The 15,185-nt window shown below is 43.1% G+C and overlaps 1 protein-coding gene across 1 annotated transcript in view; it reads left to right on the top strand.

The window, feature by feature from the left end:
• Positions 1-235: 235 nt before the first annotated feature.
• The window catches only part of Efhc1 (EF-hand domain containing 1), a 39,499-nt gene continuing 24,549 nt past the window's right edge, over positions 236-15,185 (top strand). The window contains exons 1-5 of the mRNA XM_052745362.1: positions 236-456; positions 4,849-5,070; positions 8,968-9,255; positions 9,907-10,056; positions 12,517-12,709. Coding sequence (XP_052601322.1) covers positions 328-456; positions 4,849-5,070; positions 8,968-9,255; positions 9,907-10,056; positions 12,517-12,709 — 982 coding nt within the window. The 5' untranslated portion in view covers positions 236-327. The remainder of the gene's footprint in view (positions 457-4,848; positions 5,071-8,967; positions 9,256-9,906; positions 10,057-12,516; positions 12,710-15,185) is intronic.

The raw sequence follows: 15,185 nt of genomic DNA, 5'->3' as shown, positions 1-15,185 counted from the left end.
ACCCCACCCCCCACCCCCAGCCTCACTGCACGAGCCAAGGCCTGAGGACACCAACCTCCTTCAACCTTGCATGGAAACAACTCCTCGGTGGCATCCTCTGGGAGCCACCGAGTGGGGTTGAGGAGGAAGGGAAGGGGTGTGGAAGGAAGGGGCGGAGCCGCCTCTGACACACCCATTAGCCACGTCCAGTGGCCAGGAGCCTCCGGAGCCCTGTGCGCACGCGCAGACCTGGCCCCCGCCTCCTCCCCTCGACTCCCCCTGTTTCCGAGCCTCTTCCCTCCCTAGCGTAGTGTTTGGCGTTACCATGGAGTCTGGGGAGGCCCGCGGATGCTGTTTGTTGCCAGGGTAACCCGAGCGGCAGAAGGCAACCGTGGCGGCGGCTGCAGGGCTGCGATGGTGACCAACCCGGTGCACGGCCTGCCCTTTCTCCCGGGCTCGTCCTTTACGGACTCCACGGTGAGGGCCGGTCCCAAGGGTTCTCCACGCGGCGCGCCTCTGTTCTCCTCCATCGCTCAGACTCCACCGCCCTCCTCTGCGGCCTCGGCGGGCTTTGCTCGGCCTCTTGGTAGTCCACACACCTTCTGGGTCCCCACTGCGACCCTGTTCTCACTTTCCTGCCTCACCTACCTGCCTTCTGGCCCGATTACCCCAGGCCGTCTCCACGCCTCTCCCCAGATGCATTCTTACCCTACTCAGCGCCTCTTTGCCTTCATCCTCTCCTACCTCTTCTCCCCAGCAACCTCATTCTCAAGCTCTTCTGAATCCTCAGGATCGCCGCCTTTTAGCCCCCTTTCCTGTGTGTATACGCACCCTTCTTATTATGCACTCCTTTCCAATGAGTCTTTCCCCCAGTCTCTTGAGCTTTTGAGTTATGGGTCCCTTTTCTCTCCAGCTTCAGCCTTCTCTAGAACCGAATCCCTCCCTCCCCAGCTCATCTTGGTTTTCTTTGTGGTTTCACTTTAAGGAGTGCCAATCTTCCTTCTCTCTGCTTTGTATTTCTCCCGTCTCACTTTCCTCCACCGCGTGGACCACTTGGTGTTCTCTCTTTCCGTAGCCTGTGTTTTACATTCTTAACATTATGTGTGTGTGTGTGTGTCCATAACATATAATCATATATATGTGTATGTGTATACACACACACATATATATGATTCCTTTTCAGACTGTGTGTGTGTGTGTGTGTGTGTGTGTGTGTGTGTGTGTGTGTGTGTGTTGGGGTGGGGGTGGGGTTGTTTGTTGTATCTTGTATGCAGCCCAGACTGGCCTTGAACTTGAAAACCACCTGCCTCAGCCTCCAGCAATGCTCAGGTTAAAGGCATGCCAACACAGAGGGCCCCTGTTCAGATTGTATCTTACTCCTCCTTCCTCCCACCCCCCCGACCCCTGGCTGTTTTTATTCACTGTCTAGATGAAATTAAATAAAAACAAGTGCAGTGTAGTGGTGCACATCCTGGATCACAGCTTTTGGGAAGCTAAGGCATAAGGATGGCCAATTTGAGTGTAGCCTGGGATACACAGCCAGTCCCTGTCTCCAAACAACAAATCCAAATCAGACAGAACAAGAATGGCACGAAAAGAAAGCATAAACCAGGCTGGGAAGGTGACTCAGAGGATGAAGCGCTCGCTGCCCGCATGTGAGCAGTGGAGTTCGGGTCGCTAGAACCCATGGGAACCCAAGCTAGCTGGTTAGCTAGACTGGCCCTGATCTGACGCAGCCTCCCCATGTCAACGTCGGCCTTTCCCATGTATGCCCACATGCATACAAACAGGCATGTGCACACCACACACACACACATGCTCAGAAAAATACACGCCGCCACCACCAACACAATAAAAATACCTCAGATCAAAGCCCAGCTGCAATGGTCGTCTGGGCTCATGGTTTCCTCTTGACATAGTTTAACTATTTGTTTATTCATTTCTTTTGAGACAGGGTCTTCTGTAGCCCAGGTTGACTTCAGACTTACTATATAGCTTGGGGTGAGCTTGAACTTATCCTCTGGGCTCCTGAGTGTTAGGATTACAGTCAGGTCACCAAAGCCAGAGCTTTGTGAGTGACGGGCAGACACTCTGCCAGCTGAGCTGTACCCCCAACCCTAGCTCTTAAATGCACTCAGCATTTGTCTTAATTCTAACAGAGTCACACAAATGTTCTGGGGAATCAACATTGAGATTCAGTAGAGTGATGCACATAGGTGAGCCAGTAGTGGTTTAGATGTGTATAGTTTAATCATTCAGACCCTTACATTTCACAATTCTGAAGGAAAATTATTTGGTCTACTTGGTTTCTAGGGGACAACAATTTCAATTGCAAGTGTGGAGAGACTTTGGATTCTGACTCTCTTCTACTCTTGTGTTAAGATAGAACATGGTCATTTATTTTAAAGATGCAAGCTCCCTAAGTCTGTTTCTCTGTTGTTTGATTGTTTGTCTGAGACATGGTCTCTCCGCTTTTCAGCCCGGCTGGCCTGAAGTTCACTATGTATCCTAAGCGGCCCTCAAACTCGAAATGGCCTCCAGCCACAGCTTCTCAAGTGCTGGGATTAAAAGTGTGAGCCACTGTGCTTGGCTAGCACCATAGATTTTCTGTCTCGATGAGCTTTTTTATTTTATATCATTTAAAAGTTGTCGACATTTTCCTATGCTGAACAGAATCAGCTTACACATTCGGTGTGGGTGAGTGTGGGTTACCCACAAGGCAGAGTTGAGTTGATTTGGGAAATTATAGAGGTGTGGATAGAAATGCCAGACTTTAAATATTTATATGAAAAGATGAACTGCCTTGGACATACTTCATATGAAGTATACTGAGTGACTAATTATCCTTGCTTGAAATTTGAAAAAGCGTGACCATTGCATCCTCATGAGTGCAGGAATGTTGTAACTCCAAAGAAAACGTGGCCAGAAGGTGAACCCTAATAAATAAGAAGGGTGGGAGGCCTGAGGGGTGCTTTGCCTGGGGTGCCCCATGATATAGTTGACTGATGCTAGAGACATCTGCTAACCACAAAGAAAATGAACTGAAGTTATTGATGTTTTATTTCATAATTGCGGGGAGAGGGGTTGCCGTAGAACGTGTGGAGAGGTCATAAGACAATGACTGGGAGTTTTCTCCTTCTACCATGTGGGTTCCAAGGATCATATTCAGGTGGTCAGTCTTGGTGGTAAGTAGCCCTTACCTACCAAGCCACCTCTCAGCCCTCTTCCCCTCTTTTGGTGCTGAGAATCGAACCTCGGTCTTTGAACATGCTAAGCACACCATCACCAAGCTATACGCTCAGCCTCTAGTGGCATTGCCTGTCTTTAGGGGCTGCAAAGAGGAACTTGAAGTCATGCACATTGCCCAGCTCAGTACATCTTATTCTATGTCAGTGTGTTACGAATCTGGGGCAGCTCCTGCCAACTGACTTGGAACCCAGAACACATGTCCCTTGAAGAAAGGTCTGTGTTCCATAAACCTTTTAGCAGAAGTTCATGCTGTTCTTTCTTTGATGGTAGTACAGACCTTGAAAGATAGTATGCTGGACTTGGAAGAAATCTTTTTATTCTTAATAAAAATAAAATTTATGATTATTTATAAATCATAGATGCATAGTGCATAACTATATTACATATATAATTTAAAAATAACCCCAGAAAGAACATAAAACCCACTGAATTAATATAACTTCAATTTCATTGTCCCTTTATTTAAATTAATTAGTCTTTTACATTTCCAATGACAAACGAATGTGTATTCATTGCAGAAAATGAACAAAATCCAGAAATCCAGAATACAGAATGTTCACCAAATCCAGTTTGCATGCTTATAACTGCAGTGTATTTATATAATTGTATATAATGCTCTTTTTTGTTTTATTACATTGTAAGTACTTCACCAGGCTGCTGCATAGTATTTAAAACCATTTTAATTCCTCCATCGTAATCCTGTGAGTGAAATTCCCATCATTTCCTTTTTTCTTTATGTTTGTTGTTTAGGTGATTTCCAACATTTAAGCATCATATATACACACATATATTTGCCACCATTATAATCAGCTTCAAGCATATCATTCTTTCCTGTAATTTTGTGATGTATCTTTAAAACTTCAGTGCATAAGGGCAGGATTACCGGATGTTTCCAGATATGCCGGCAAGCCGCTTTCCAAAGACTTACATGAATGTGTCAGTGTCAATATAGTAAGAAGGGCTGTTGCTGGAGGTAAAATTAAAATTCAGAAAACCAGATCTTCTAAGGCTATTGTTCATGACCACCAAGAGAAGAAGGAAAACAAGATTAGCAAAAGTAAAGATTAAAAATAAAAAAGAGTATAGATGAAATGGCGTGGGTAGAGGTAAGGAAAGCCAGACATCACAGAGCAGGGTTGTTTTCTTTTAGCCTTGGGTGGCTTCTACTTCCTTCCTTGATCCCGAGCAAGTGTTTCAGTTTTGGGGGGAGGGACTGGGAGGAGAGGAGGGAGGGGAAACTGAGGCTGGGATAGAAAATAAATAAAGAAATAAGTTTTTTTTTTAAAAAAACTTTTAATGCAGTGAAACGTTTTGATGTACATTTTGTGGTGCTAAAAAGCAAACATTTGGAGCTGGAGAGATTGCTCTGCTTTTAAGAGCAAGAACTGCTCTTACAGAGGACCCAGGTTCAGTTCTCAGCACTCACATCAGGTGGTTCATAGCCATCTTGGTCCAGGGAATCGGAGGGCATCTACACTCACTTGCGCACATCTACACACATACTCATAATTTTAAAATTTATTTTTAAAGCAAAAGTTTTAAGCTGTGATAATTTAGGAAGTTAGTTGTTTTACTTAAAGGTTTGTATGAGGCTATTAATGGCATAAATCTTTCCTACAGAAAACAGCATTCCACAGAAGCCAGACGCTCGGCTACAGGAATGGCTATGCAGTTGCCCGACGTCCGACCGTGGGCATAGGCGGAGACCGGCTCCACTACAACCAGCTCTCTCAGGCTGAGCTGGATGAGTTGGCCAATAAAGCACCTGTCTTAACCTATGGTCCACCCAGGCCGCCCCCTCCTGCGGAGTTTGTTCCTGCTCACGTGGCCTTTGACAAAAAGGTATCTATCGTCTGGGATTTTAGGGTACCCCTTGACTTCAGATGTCTAAGACTTGACCACTTGCAGAAATGTTATCAGTACACTACAGAATTCCTTGAGTACTCTGAGAGAAAATTGTTCAGATGCCTCAACCCTTAGTCACAGACAGCGGAACTGGGCCTTGGAAGAGGCCTTCTCTGGGCAGGAAGCAGATTACAGAAAAAAATTCCCTATAGACTTCCCCAGAATATTTTCCAAATACAGTTAAAAGTCGCCTGAATTCCAAATCCCACATTCGTGCTGCACTGTGTTCGTTTGCTCTGTGTCCCACCTATCCTGCAACAGTGAGTCCTAAACCTCTATGAAGTCAATAGAGCAGGAGAACGTCTCCATCTGTTTGTCGGCTATTATTTTTTTTACAAGATTTTCTTCATTCATCCATCCATCCATCCACCCTTTCAGCATTGGCGCTATTTCTATTTCAAACACTCTAGTGACTGTTTTTCTCTAGCAAAGTTCATATTATCACGAAACAACCACAAAACCCCTTCTGCCTGTGATTCCTTTAAGAAGATAATGTTATCCAGTCCTTGAGCCCCAGACTGCTTTCTCAAAGACCACAGTGGTAGCCTGTTCGCTGAGTTTGGACAGGCGTCCACAGCCCTGTTCCGGCTCTCCCTCTTGCTCCTCCCTTCCTTCCCAGGCCCTGCTCTGCCTGTCCACATGATTATTCGCTCTCATAGTTTCCCACTCCTGTCCGTCAGGTTACTCTTTCTCGGCTTTCCCTGACTCCTTGGTGTAAGCATGTGCAAGTTTCTGTGCTCATTCTTGAATGTCCCTTCTTCGGAGATCTCACCTACTGTTGTGGCTTCGCCTGTCTCCTCAGTGCAGACAGCTGTCAGTGTTTCTTTTCAGCTCTGACCTCACTGAACTCCAGACCTTAGCCACAGGCCGCTCCTGAGAGTGGGAAACCCTCATGCGGGTGAGCTGTTCCTCACACCTAGCCTCTGCATTTTCTTTGACTCCCACCATTACCCAGCCCCGAGAACCACTAGATCTGCTCTCTCGGTTTGGATTCTGAGCGTTCATTCTTGACATTTTCTCCCCACATTCAATGAGATGCCAAGCCAAGTATTTCTCTTTTGTTTCCTCTATCATTTTCAAAGTTCAAATAAGCAATATGATCTCTACAAGCTCAGGAGGCTTGAACACACTTCCAGGAGCCAAGGCCACTGTAAAATTCAGTGAACAGATATTTTTTAAGCGGAGTATCTAAATATTATTTTCCCCTCCTTTCTACATGCTATCACGTTCTCATCCTACTTAGCACAGCTGATGTTATCCTAACCACCCGTTAAGAGCTTTCTGTGTTAGCATTATTATCAGTTGCTTCCTTATAGGGGCCTAGAACTCTTTATTCTTAATAAGAGAAGAGGCAAATGGTTTTTAAAATGGACAGTCAGTGGGCTGGAGAGAGAGTTCAGTGGTTAGAAGCACTGGCTGCACATGGTGACTCACGACCAAACTACCTATAGTTCCAGGGACCCTGATGCCCTCTTCTGTCCTCCTCAGATACCTGCACATGTGCAAACACACACACACACACACACACACACACACACACACACACACACACACACACACTTACACACATAAATAAATAAGTACAATAAAGTTTAAAATATGAATCTGAATGTAATAAAATTACTATAAAGCAAGAACTAAGGTATATACATTATTTAGCCTTTCTAAATTTTTACAAAACTTTCCTATAATAACAGTTCATTTGTAGATGTGCCAAGATAGGAGACTAGGATTAGTCTACACTGATCATATGCTAGGGGCTAAAAAGTATATTCTTAAGAACTTGAGGGGCTAGAGAGATGGCTCAGCAGTTAAGAACATGTGTTGCTCTTGCAGAAGACCTGGGTTTGATTCCCAGGACCCATGTGGTGGCTCACAGCTATCTGTAACCTGAGTGCCAGGTGACTCAGCAGACACACAAATAAACATTCATAGAGTAAGAGAATCTAAAATTAAATGAATTTGCTATCTCTTGTGTTTTTTTTAAAGTAACAACTTATAAATTTCTACTTGTATGGCCTTTCTAACACAAGTCCAAATATTATGTATCGGCTCCCGGTCGGAGGTCAAGGTCCTATTGTTAAAGACATGCCATCGTTCCGGGGTAGAGAGCGCGTGGTTGAGGAAGATGGTTATGACCCCAGTTTCAGTCTTGGTCCTCATCTCTGAGCTCACTCTTCTGACAAGTGTCCTTGTGTCCTTATGAACTTTAGGTGTCCCCTGCACGTATGCGTCTGTCACTGCCTATATTGCTACCTCCCCCATACCCAGTCCAGACTAAGCATGTCGAAAATGGAGCTGCTAATTTTATCTTCTCACACCTCTCCCCTCTGATGTGCTCTGCCGCCATCCCGTCCACCCTTGCCAACGTGATGGGAACCCTGTCTCCAGGGCCAAAACGCTCAAGTCATCCTTGTCTGCTCTTTAATACAAATTCCATTTCCCTAATCCACTCCGGTGTCTTAAATTAATCCTACAGCATCAGCTTGTGCTATCACGTAAGTTAAAACGTTCAAATTTCACCTTGCCGTGCACATTGTTAAGGCCGTCTTCTCCCTGTATTTACCATTCTACGGGGTCACAGCTGTGTCGCTAACACTGTATTTTCCTCAGTACCTCATCTGGTGTCCACTGCTCCACACCCCCATACCCACCATCAATCCAGTCAGGCTCCTCCTGCTGTTGCGTTGTGGACACCACACTTCTTATTGCAGACCTGTTCTTTAAAAGGGCTGGCACTTAGCCTCCATACTATGCCCGTCGCTCCTGAGTTCCCTTCCCCTGCCTTCTGTCACCATTGCCTGGAATCCTGCCCTTTTCCTCTCAGCTTCATCTAAAACTTTCTCATCCCTCCAATTTAACACTTGTCAGTTTGAAGTACTACTGGACCACTTTTCCATATGTTTTCCTCCTCTGAATCACCGGAGCCTCCATCATCTAGAAGGCGATGGAGGGTGTGAAGACAGCAAGGGCCCAGTAGAGTTTTGGTCCCAGCTCCGGCTCATGGATGGCCAGGAAAAGCCACTTCACCAGTCTGGATTCTAAGTTTCTTCTTTCGAAGAAGTAGTGACGTGAAACCAGATGATGAATTCTGGCTTTAATGTTACATATATTTATAAATCTGTGGTTCAAACTCACCCTATTCCCTCTGCATTACTAGAGTGGTGTTCTCCTTTAGAATTTTTTTTTTTTGCATTTAATTCAAATTATTACTTGAAAATTGTTCTTTTTCCCCTTTCTTTTTCTTTAAATACATCACTGTACGTATCCCTTTCATCTTTCTCTTTGGGATTTTAAGGACTTCTCTTCTTTATATTCGTAGTTTTCTTAAGCAGTAGCTAGTTATTTTTGGTTTTTATCTTGATTTTCTATTTTTTAAAAATCTGTACTTTTATGTTTTCATTGATTAAGACACATATGTGTCTTAATTTAAGGATCTTGATTTTCCTCCATTCTCCCCTTACTGGGTTTGGGTAAACTCTTCTGACTACCTAGAACATAATTCTAATGCCTTGTCCCTCTGAACAGAAACACTAAATAAAATAAAGTACCAGAAATGGAAAGTAATCCCACAACACGTATGTTTTAATATATTTTTAAATGTATACTCAATAAGCCATTCTGACTTCACATTGAATGAATACTCCTCGGAAGACTAAGCTTTGGTCTATGTAGAATGCTCATGCTTCTGAACACAGTGAGGGTACTTTTTCAGATGCTGCCCAATGAGTCTATGGCGGGTTGGAGTTCAACTTTTCCTGTAACGTTCTCTTTTAAGGACAGTAGCTTGTGTTTCTCAGATGATAATTAAAGCCCTTCTCTTGTGTGTTACAGGTGCTGAAATTTAGCGCCTACTTCCAAGAAGATGTCCCTATATCAACCGAGGAGCACTATCGAATCCGCCAAGTGAACATTTACTACTATCTAGAAGATGACAGCATGTCCGTCGTAGAGCCGGTTGTGGAGAACTCTGGAATCCCACAAGGCAAGCTAATCAAACGCCAGCGGCTAGCCAAGAACGACGTGGGAGACCATTACCATTGGAAAGACCTCAATCGGGGAATCAACATCACAATTTATGGCAAGACTTTCCGAGTTGTTGACTGTGACCAGTTCACACAGGTATAGTGTGTTCTTTGTGGGCTGGGACACTGCAGCAGCATTCTGGCTGGTGGGATCCGTTTCATGACATCATTAGTGGATGGGAAGGACACTGGTGACTGTGGGTGGGAGTTACTAAGCAGGTTAGTATTCGTGTGAGTGTGCACATACGCACCTTTCTTTTGTACGAAGTATAAACACCAGGAAACCAATGCCAACTTTGTCTTAGATTTTTAAAAAGTAATTATATACTTATTTTAAGTGAATTAGAACATTTGGGAACATTATTCCATCTTAACCTCGCCCTGGGTGCACTTGCCTCCATAGCAAAAGTAAAACACATGTTTTGTGAAACAATGCTTGGGTACCAGATGCTTGTATTAAAACAATGCCAGAATTTTGCTGCTAGGCCCCTAACTTGATTGATATAAGTTCATATTTAAGATCCTAGTTATCTTATCATAATGCCTTCCAACTAGCTTAACATATATATAATAAAGAATGCCTCAGGCAGTTATCAGCTATTGTCTGTATAGGTGGGTCCTTGGAGATAGCCTAAGACATGCCCAATCTGTCAACAAGTCGTTCCTTCCATCACACTTATTTTCAGAACATTATTTTATATCATTTAAAATGTTCAGAAGGAAATTGACATTGATTCTGAAATTTTAGGAATTTCTGAAAAGTCAAGGAATTGAATTAAATCCACCAGAGAAGATGGCTCTCGACCCTTACACTGAACTCCGGAAAGAGCCTGTTCGTAAATTCGTCACCCCATCAGACTTTGACCAGCTGAAGCAATTTCTCACCTTTGACAAACAAGTAAGTGATGTAATAGAGTAGGTTTAGTCCTGTTTGAGTGTGGATGTGTGTTTATTGGAAAGATGTTTTGGTGTAATTTAACCATTGGCGTATAGTTGTTTCCTGTAGGGCGAAAACATGTCAATGCCTGGATTTCTATTTTTTACTATCTTAAAATTTTACTACATTTTATTAATTAGGGGATGTGTAAATGTATGTTGTATGTGCCATAGCCTACTAGAGAAGGTCAGAGGACTGTTTCTGGGCATTGGTTTTCTCATTCTGTTGTGTGGATCCTGGGAATCGAACCCAGGTTGTTGGGCTTGGTAGCAAGTTCCTTTACCTGATGGGCCATCTAGCAGGCCCTCAGCTTTATCATCAGAGATATAAAGGAGCTTGTGGCATTATCTTGTGAATCCCTGCATATGTTCACACAGTAAAGCAATTCCTGAGCCATATACATCTATCTGCTTCTCTCTCTCTCTCTCTCTCTCTCTCTCTCTCTCTCTCTCTCTCTCTTTCAAGACAGGGTTTTTCTGTGTAGCTTTGTGCCTTTTCCTGGAACTCACTTTAGAGACCAGGCTGGCCTCGAACTCACAGAGATCCACCTGCCTCTGCCTCCCAAGTGCTGGAATTAAAGGCGTGTGCCACCACCGCCCGGCTAAAGAATACTTTTTTTTTTTTTTTGGTTTTTCAAGACAGGGTTTCTCTGTGTAGCTTTGGAGCTTGTCCTGGAACTCACTCTGTAGCCCAGGCTGGCCTCGAACTCATAGAGATATGCCTGCCTCTGCCTTCCGAGCGCTGGGATTAAAGGCGTGAGCCACAACCGCCCTGCTTCTCTCTTTCCATTTCAAATCCCCCATTACTTTTCTCCTGTCTTAGTCAGGGTTGCTATTGCTGTGATAAACACCATGACCAAAGCAACCTGGGAAGGAAAGGCTTTGTTCAGATTATACTTCCACATCACTGTTCATCATGGAAGGAAGTCAGAGTAGGTACTAAACAGAGCAGGAACCTGGAGGCAGGAACTGATGCAGAGGCCATGGATGGGTGCTGTTTATTGGCTTGTTCCTCATGGCTTGCTCAGCTTGTTTTCTTATAGAACCCAGGACCACCAGCCTAAGAGTGGCACTATCCATAACATGGTGGGTCCTCCAGAATCAATCACTGATTAAGAAAATGTCCTACTGTCTTGGCTAAGTCCAGATCTTTTAGAGACGTTTTCTCAACTGAGGCTCCCTCCTCTCTGATGACTTTAGCTTGTATAAAGTTGACATAAAAACTAGCTGGCACACTAGCCCCCAAATGAGTCAATTTCACAGAATCCTCTGGGCAGGCTTAGATGAATTTGGGGGAAAATTTACAGCTGTTACATGTTCTGATAGTAAATAGCTATTAAAATAAAATAAAGTAGTTAATTAAAATAGTTATGCTCGTTGATTTCCCAGGAACCCCATCTCAAATGCATCCCTGCTGAATACTGCATTAGTGTTAGAGAACAGAATGTTCTGAGTGTTTTCTGACTCTTCCCAGATTTCCACCTGTGAGCTACAGTGGAGAAGTAGATCTGAATCTTCCTTCACTGATAAAGGGAAAAAATAAATAACAGATTACTCGGAAATTTTTGTCTTAATTTCCTGAAAGCTTGACTTCTTTTTCTACCCAGTGTTAGCATAGAATTAGGATTGAGATTTTGTTTATTTTATTTTTATTTTTATTTATTTTTTGGCTTGTTTTATTGAGACAGGGTCTCACTATATAGCTCTGGCTGGCTCAGAGCTCTCTATGGGGGAGGGGGTGCTTCAAATTCACAGAAATTCTGTGAATTCTGCCTCCAGAATTCTAGGATTAAGGGTACGCGCCACACCAGACTTTATTTTGTGTGTGTATGTTTTGAGACAAAGTCTCACTAAATAGCCCAGGCCGGCCTCAAACTTGCTATATACCCTAGGCTGGACTTGAACTGGTGTTCTTCCTGCCTCTGCATCCCATGTACTGAGATTACAGGTGTGTACCACCACACCTGGCTTTCTGTCCTTACTTTAAATTAGAAGATTCTGTCCATCCTGTTACTAGTGGATGTGTTTTTATGGTACCAAAAGAAAGATGGGCTCATTACTGAGAATTCTTTCCACACCAGTTCTGTACACACAATTTACCAAATATCTTGGTTACTATGCATAAATTACCTTTAGAGGCAACCCTACTCTTCTTTTTATTCAGCTTTTCTTTCCAAGACTAATAATTTTTGGGCCCAAAGTTAGCTCTCCTGTCTTGGCACAAACTTAGAAGCCTTGTACTATTCTTTTTGGCTGCTAATACATAGTACATGATTTTGGATATTTTCCTATCTTTGATTTTTTTTTATTTACTCTCTGAAAGTGTTTCAGCTACTATTCATCACTGTCTGATAGACACATGTCATAGTGAAGTTAAGACTCTGTTTTAGAAACTTAAGTCATGACTTTGGACTCCTCAAAGGTTCTTCGATTCTATGCCATCTGGGATGACACGGATAGCTTGTTTGGGGAGTGCCGACACTACATCATTCACTACTACCTCATGGATGATACAGTGGAGATTCGAGAGGTCCATGAACGGAACAACGGAAGAGATCCGTTCCCACTCCTCATGAACCGCCAGCACATGCCCAAGATTTTGGTGGAGAATGCAAGTAAGTTTCAGTGTGGCCTCTGTTACGTGGCAGGTTTGGGGGGGGGGGAGCGGGGTTCTAGGAAGTTAGTAGTCAGTGCGGTCACTCTGTTGTACTTGGCTCTGTCAGAGCTTTCTTAGGTTTGAACAATGCTTTTTCTTTTTTTTTTCTACAACTTTCCTCTCTAATTTGCCTCTTAGTCCAGGCATGCCTCCTGGACACTCTAGAAGTAGTGACTTAACAGATAAAAGCAAAGCAAAGCAAAACAAAACAAAACATATAACAGGTGATTCATTTAAAGACAGGTAGAGCAAGGCTTCTTAATGGAACCCATTTAGTGTTAGACTTGCTTGTTTGTCTCGGTGGTATTGGGGATTAAACCCAGGGTCTGGTGCATGCCAGCAAAGCGTTTTGCCACTCCACTATAGCCCCAGCCCTCTTTGTATTTTTTATTTTGAGACAGAGCCTCACTAAATTTCCAAAGCTGGCCTTCACCTCACTCTGCAGCCCAGCCTGGCCTCCTTCTTTCACCCCTGCCTCAGCCTCCCAATTAACTGGGACTGCAGGCCTATACCCTAATGCCTATGCAGCACGGATTATACAATGTATTTCATCATATGCTTTCTGGCCTTTGAGTCTTAGGTCAACTACTTTTTTTTTTTGAGACAATGTCTCACTAGATAACCTTGACTGGCATGGAACTTACTGGGATTAAAGATGTGTGCCACCTTGCCCAGATTTATATCTTGATTTCCATATAGTAATTGGAAGCAATAAACAAGATTTATACAAAAAGCAAATAATTAGGTCTTAAGAAGCATTATTAGGCAGTGTAAAAACAGAGAGTAAAATTAGATTCTGTAACAACATTTGCGTAAAGTAAAATTCACTCTTAGTATCCATAGTTGACATTCACTTAAAAAGCTGCATATTTGTGATTTAGGAGTCTGGGGCTGGTTCCACTGTGATGATTCTGCCCAGATATAGGCAAAGAACTTTTGAGTTTGGACATAGGGTGGGACCTGTGGCCGAAGTGTCTAGACCTATCTTTACCCTGGTTAGAGATGTGGGGAGATGGACAACCATTTTTGCATGCTGATCTCAAATAAGCAATCAAGGTATACCAGAGAACTAGAAAATCAGGAACAAACCAATCTTTAACTTAGAGACAGACAGACAGAGAGAGACAGAGACAGACAGACAGACAGACAGACAGACACACACACACACACACACACACACACACACACACACACACACACACAGAGAGAGAGAGAGAGAGAGAGAGAGAGAGAGAGAGAGAGAGAGAGAGAGAGAGAGAGAGATTGATTAGATCAGAGCAAAACTAAATGAAATGGATAAAAAGAAAAAACACAAAGGATCATTAAAATAGTTTGTTCTCCAAAAAGACGAAGAAAGTTGACTGTCTAAAAAGCTAAAAAGTGGCTGGACTAAGGAGAGAGAGAGAGAGAGAGAGAAGACTCAAAATCAGTGATAAGAAGGGAGACATTACACTAGATCCCACAGCAGGATAAATCTCACTGTAGGGCTAGATAGATGGCTTAGCAGTTGAGGGTGCACACTGCTCGTGCAGAGGACCAGGGCTAAGTTCTCAGTGCCTATACAGAGTGACTCACAACTGTAACTCCAGTTCCAGGACCCGACACCTCTGTTCTCCACAGACACACATACATGCACGTAATCAGAAAGAAAATAAATATCGTTTAAAGCTCATTACAGATCATTGTGAACTCCTGTACACCAAAACTTGGGTAATCTAGAAGAGATGGACAGATTCCTAGACAATGCAAGTTTTCTTAGACAGGATCAGCATAAGAATTTTTTTTTTTTAACGAACAGACCAAAACAAGCCCCAAGACTGAATTAGTAGTATAAAGTCCTTCATTAAAACCACAGGACCATCTCAGTAGTTGCAGAAAACGCATTGTATAAGGTTCAACATCTTTTCATAATAAAATCGCTAAACAAATTCTATTTAGACAGAATGTGCTTCAATGCAATCTGGATCATGTATGATAAACCTGGCATTATTCTGAAGGAGGAAGAGCTACACTTTTTCTCTAAGATGGGAAACAAGGCATGGCTACTCACGTTTACCAGTTACAAAAATTAACTCAAAAGAGAGTAATGATGCAAGTGCAAGACATGAAACAAACAGGAGAAAATGGTTTAAGACAGGAAAGGGCAAGAATTTTTTTTTTTTTAACAAGATCCCAAAAGCCTAGGAAACAAAACCCAATTATACCAATGGGATTATGGGGTTAAAAAGCTTCTGTGCTACAAAGAAACACAGAAAGTTTGGAGAGACAACACATAGGATGGGAAAAAGAATATTTGCAAACTAGACTTCTGCAGGGGATTAGTATCCCAAATACCTACAGAACTAAAGTGAAAATACTCATAGCAAAACCAGACAGACAGACGGACAAACAACATGTGACCCAATTAAGAATAGAAAATCAACCTGAATGAATAG

The sequence above is a fragment of the Peromyscus californicus genome, unplaced genomic scaffold (assembly GCF_007827085.1).
Source record: "Peromyscus californicus insignis strain IS unplaced genomic scaffold, ASM782708v3 Scaffold_19__1_contigs__length_69161282, whole genome shotgun sequence".
Taxonomy (NCBI): Eukaryota; Metazoa; Chordata; class Mammalia; order Rodentia; family Cricetidae; genus Peromyscus; species Peromyscus californicus.
The sequence above is the reverse complement of the archived record's forward strand: the minus strand, read 5'-3'. Positions and strand labels throughout refer to the sequence as shown.